The 6,000-nt window shown below is 31.1% G+C and overlaps 1 protein-coding gene across 1 annotated transcript in view; it reads left to right on the top strand.

The window, feature by feature from the left end:
• Positions 1-1,426: 1,426 nt before the first annotated feature.
• The window catches only part of LOC139486803 (TPR and ankyrin repeat-containing protein 1-like), a 32,202-nt gene continuing 27,628 nt past the window's right edge, over positions 1,427-6,000 (top strand). The window contains exons 1-4 of the mRNA XM_071271776.1: positions 1,427-1,517; positions 3,343-3,391; positions 4,195-4,421; positions 4,810-4,972. Of these exons, the coding sequence (XP_071127877.1) occupies positions 1,479-1,517; positions 3,343-3,391; positions 4,195-4,421; positions 4,810-4,972 (478 nt within the window). The 5' untranslated portion in view covers positions 1,427-1,478. The remainder of the gene's footprint in view (positions 1,518-3,342; positions 3,392-4,194; positions 4,422-4,809; positions 4,973-6,000) is intronic.

The following is a 6,000-nucleotide window of genomic DNA, read 5'->3' as shown; positions in this document are numbered from 1 at the left end:
TCATAGGAAAAATGCACAAAATAGCGATAATTATAGTTTATTCTTATGTACTGTTATATCACTGTCCCAGGTTATGGGATGGTTAGGATTCCGCTAATATGTTTAACTCAGGCACATTACGTATGTATATATGTGCCTGTTCCAAGTCAGGAGCCTGTAATTGAGTTGTCGTCGTTTGTTGATGTGTTACATATTTGTTTTTTGTTCATTTTTGTACATAAATCATCAGGACATTAGTTTTCTCGTTTGAATGCTTTACATTTGTCATTTTGGGGCCATTCATGGATGATTATGCGGTATGAGATTTGCTCATTGTTGAAGGCCATACAGCATTGTAAATTCACACATAGTTGTTAATTTTTTTGTCATTTGGGTTCTTGTGGGAAGATATCTCTTTGGCAATCATACCACATCTTCTTTCTTTATATAGATATTCAAACTGACAACGTTATTGCGAAACAATAGTCTATCGAAGCTAAAATTAAACGCTAAAGACTTAGTATCCTGAAGTTAACCAAAGATAATCCGGAATGTTAAGCAGGTCCTGTAAAGTCCGTGTCGATGTTTAGTATCCATACCTGTCTATTGGCGGAACTAAGGTGGCAGGTACCAGTTTTGGTGTAACAGAACATGTGTCCCACGCAGAAATTTTGTTATAGTTAAGTATTGAGGTATATAATTGCATCATGTGGACTGAAAAAATAAATGAATGTAAATTCTAGCTTACTGTACTACACAAGTAAGTAGTTGCATACACAGGTTGGGGATTTCCTTCACATATCGGTCCAATCAGATGTCAAAATTGTGGTCTCCTCACTTGACGGCATCCAATCAAAGTGGGAAAAAAATTCAGTTTTATGTAAACAAAAATATCTTGAGATTTTGATGGTAAGGATAGGTTCGGACAAGGCTCTAATTCACTGAACATCCTTTCTCTCTTGAATTTTGGCTAAAATTCTTGTCGGCTTTTAGCAGGATTCTGCAGGTGAGGATTAGATTGGTATCAAAGCATCACATTTTTTGCCTTATTTGCAATGCATTTATAAATTTTCAAATCTCCATGCTGGACAGACACCCAAATTTAAAGGTTTTCTATATATTTACATAAGCACGCACACATCTTAGTTCTTTGAAACCATACATTTTATTTGTATATAAGCTTGAATGAATTTTCAAGAAAATAAAATCATAAATCCATGAAATTCTAAAGATTTATTGTAAAATAACTGGTTTCTGCCACCTAAATACTGAAAAACATTTAAGAAAATATACACATGCATTTATTTATATCTGACATTTGAATAAGTGTTATTTGATTATCAAACAACAAGAAAGAAAAAGATAACCTAGTGATAATGACAATTATTGACCTTGCACTTGTGACGTGGCAAATGATTTCAACTAACAGTGTTGTAAATAAAGAAATGATCAATATTGAAAAAAGTTTAAAATTGGTTGTTATCTGAGAAGGATTGGAGATGCTTCGCTTACTGCCCATGCAGAATGAAGAGATAGACGTAAGTATTTCAAAAAGATAACAATGATTTTCAAATTTCGTTTACAGATTGCCGCCTCAGTTATTCTTGTAGGCTGAAATGACTTCCTGTGCGCTGTTACATATGAGGTAGCACGTTAAATATCTAGCATCTGGTGTATCACTGAACTATATCTAAATAGGATTTTGATATTTTTCACTGTAGTAAATATTTGAACTCTGCAAATGGTATGTATGACTATCCTTTGCAGGTATTGATTACATAAGTAGTTATTAATCTTTACACTGAAACGTCTGAATTAACAACCTTAAAATCAGTCATTGTTACCAAATGATAGACCGAATTTTTTGCATTGTCCTAAAATGATATGTTCTTTTAACAAATATTTTATTTCTCGTTACGATTTACTTTTGTACATTTACTTGGTAGATTTTATAAACGAATCTTTATTCCCAAAAACAAAGGTCTGACAATAAAGGACCAGAAGGAGGAAATACTTTAAATTTATAATATATGTTTTGAGATTGGCATAAGTTAGTACAAAGCTCAATTGGTGAAAGTGAAATATATACTAGTATCAAGTAATGATTGAAACCATTTCTTGTTTTTCGTTTGATAATTCTCTTTTTCATTTTAGAAATAAAGTATTGGATCAAGTGGTTGGTTATCGATATGTCGTCTTCTCGTAAATAGCTTTCGTATTATTATGGTTAAACGATTTATTGATAAAAAGTATATATACATACAGTCAACAAATAAAGTGTAATATAATAATTTTATCAATACCTGCAGACAGCTTACTGTTTAAAATGAAGTAAAAATGTTAAATACTGGGTATATAAAATACAAAGTAATATTATGGCATTCAAAACCAGAACAAAACACACTCTTCACTGCAACTGTAATATCCTTGATATGTTTGATATCCAAGTGATCTTTACGTCAGACTATAGAGGTTATACGGTTATCTGGACCCTTTGTTCTTTAAATTAATACAATGACTTGACAATTTAAATTACCCCATTATAAACATTTTCAGTAGTAATCTGCATCGTCGAATAGCCCTTACTTTTTAGCAGTTGTGTGCATATTTAAATTATACGTACTTAATCTAAAGTTGGGCACTTTTAACGAAAAACTATAACAGCAATAGAAATTAGTTGATCGAAACGGAAACGCTGTGTCTATGACTCAACTCCATAAAGACATGTTTTGTGTTTATATCACAAGGAACTGTAAACGTCGTATCTATAAATTTTCCGATTATTTCATACATGTAGTATTCCCTATTATTACATTTGCACTATGTTTGCTTTACAAAGCAGGTGCTGCTTGCATAATTTAAGGGGGTTACCCTAGCGAGATTCATTATCTTACACTTTTGTATTGACATGTTTTATTATAATATTTTTGTCACATTTATGAATGCAGTGTTTACAAAGCTTTGGATTGTTCGAAATGTTAAGGATTTTCTATCTTAGGAGTAAATAATTTTGCAAAACCATTCGTAATTTTGGGTCCCCAAACCACTTCATCCAATACTTTATTTAGCCATTTGAGTTTTGGATTTGATCACTGATGAGTATTAGTAGTCTGAAGCATGAACAAATCTTGCAATTCAAAACATACATACAGACAGGTAATCACATGTATGATGTTGGCTTCTCTTAATACTTGTTAAGTTCTCTTAGGTATGATGTCAAAAAGATAACACATTAAACGCATGTCGACATTACCTACCAGCAAAACTATGACAAATATGACTAACCTGAGTGACATAATGTAATTTGTTTAACAATGACATTTTTTCGGTTACAGATTAACATAATTGTTTGTTTTTGTGCAGTTGAAATCATATAGTGAAATGGATAGCTCATATGGACAAGCTTCAATTGGTAAAATATTTTCTTAATTTCTAGAATAGAAAATAAGTTAGAAAATATCAAATTAATTTAATATCCAAATACTTTAATAAAGCAATTACCGGCACATCAAGGTCATGATATATATAATGGACAAAAGTAAAAATACAACAATGATAATGAATATGATTATATGGATTTACCTAGAGTGATTGCTTTCTTATTAACAACTTAAAGTTATATCTTTTCATATTTATAAGAAAGAAGCCAAATAAATGTGTTTTCTGTATTTGGGTGTTTAGAATTTTTTTCATGTTTTTAAAACGGAATTGAACATAACTTGTCATTGTTGTTCCAATGTAGAATATTGCATCAGAAAATGAATTTTGTTTTCACAAGCATCTAAAGAAAAAACTTTTCGCATTCTTTTCTCATTGTCAATCTTTCATTAAACGAACCTGCTCAATACCTAATTTATGTAGTTTATTGACTGTCCCTCTGGTATCTTTCGTTCCACTTTTATTTGCACTAAAGCTACTTTTTGTCGAATGTTTAACAATAGTAATATTAGTCTCTGTATTGAAAATATCGTTTAATTTGAAATAAGTTCGTTATTTACCTTTTTCACTGTAGCATTATGTATAAATTTGCAACCGAACTATATTAAATAGCATTTCATTAATATAGTGTTTCATGTATTTATGTAAATATAAAAATAACTACTTAGATTGCATATCTATCGTGGTATTGTATGATGTTATTGCCAAATTTGATGTTTAACCATGATAAATGGATGTTAATCAATGTTTAAAGCATTCATTATATTCAAATTGTAGAAAGCCTGAAACAACAGGCATCTGAAGCAGAGAAAAGGGGAAACCATAAGGAGGCTCTTGATATTTACTCAAATGCTTTAAAAGTTGCGACTCAAAGTAAACTTGACAATAGTGAAATTGCAAACCTGCATTGTTGGAGATCAAAAGCATATCATAATCTTGGAAAGTACACGAAAAGCATAGAGGAAGCGACTGAATGTATAAAACGGTCTCCAAGATGGGCAATGGTAAGTCATAAGTGAAACTAAATTAATAATGATTTGTAAATGGTGGAAGATATTTTTATAACTCTTAACTCTCTTAATGAATGCAAGAGAAACGACCATCAGTTTCACCAATTTGTCAAAAAAAAACAAAAAAAAACATTTTTTTTTTATTATTCTAAGTTATTTTCTTAGTTAGTGTACTTTATTGACATGCATAACAGGACGACTTGTCATAGAAGCATACCATGACAATTTATTATAGTATCAAATAACCGTATGATATTCTATGAATAAAAATCAAAGTTTTTGTCAATGTTCTTATTGGTTGCTTAAATTGCAGTGAGTATAATTAATAGTTTGGAATATGTTGTTGGCAATATACTTGATGCTTTTTTTTTTAATTTGACAGGGATATTACAGAGAAGGAATGGCCCAAAAGATGCTAAAGAAATTTGTTACTGCAATACAGTGTTTTATAAAAAGCATAGAAATCTCACACCAAACAGATAAAAGAACATCTCACCAAGCCTATTTTTATGCAGAAATAATTAATATCGTATGTGAAACGGAAGGTAATAAGTAAACATATGATTTGTATACATCATACAAAATAAATCGTTTCAACATCACGTTATATAAACCAAAAGATTAGGAGTATTCGTCTTATAATAGATTATGAGTCGCATTCGTTAAAGTCAAAATCGGAAAGAGGAGAACGAGATTGTCATTACAGTTCTGATATAGCCGTGGAAATTAATTATTACATACGATAACCATGATATGATACATAAAGCATAGGAATATCATATTAACGGAGATAAATATATTGAAAGATTTCAGCATCTTTTCCATCTTAAGTGAATGTAAATAAAAATAAAAAAGAGGAAGTCTATAAAAAATTACAAAATCCAACGCTACCAATCAACAGAATATATCCGTTATATTGACAATATTGGGTGAGCAACAAGAGAATGCTATCCGATCATGATTTCCATTACAGAGGGTCACTACTTACAATGAAGCTATTAAACCAAGAGTTCCTAATGGTGAAGTTGCAATAATCCCTTTCAAAATTTTACAGACGCCATAACGAGCTGGTTGACTGCTATGGAATATCTATTTCACACATAACGACATATATGAATCAATTGTTGTAATCACAATGCCGTCCTCTTTTCCTCGAATATGACCTACCGAATAAGATGTTTTACCGGAATTGTTATTACATGAGCAACACAACATGTGCCACAGAATCTGCCTACCTTTTCAGAGCAACCGTTATCACTCCAGTATTTGGTTGGATTCGTGTTTCTGAGTTTTTAATTTTCGATGTTGTGTTTTTCGAACTGATGTTTGTCTCTCGGTAGTTTTTCGTTTTTTGTCATGGCATTATCAGTTTTTTTTAGACTGATCAGTTTTGTCGGGGCTAAATTGACTATTGTAATATAGAATCATAACACAACTATACTGTTTAATGTAACGTCATGTATATTTTTCGAGTGCTTACACTACGTCCCGCACTCAGATATAATAGGCAAACCACGACGACTTAACACTCGAGGTATTTTATACAAGTTTGAAATATCTCACCTATCCTTAG

Source organism: Mytilus edulis, chromosome 8, assembly GCF_963676685.1.
Source record: "Mytilus edulis chromosome 8, xbMytEdul2.2, whole genome shotgun sequence".
NCBI lineage: Eukaryota > Metazoa > Mollusca > Bivalvia > Mytilida > Mytilidae > Mytilus > Mytilus edulis.
This window is presented reverse-complemented; position numbering and strand designations above follow the sequence as displayed.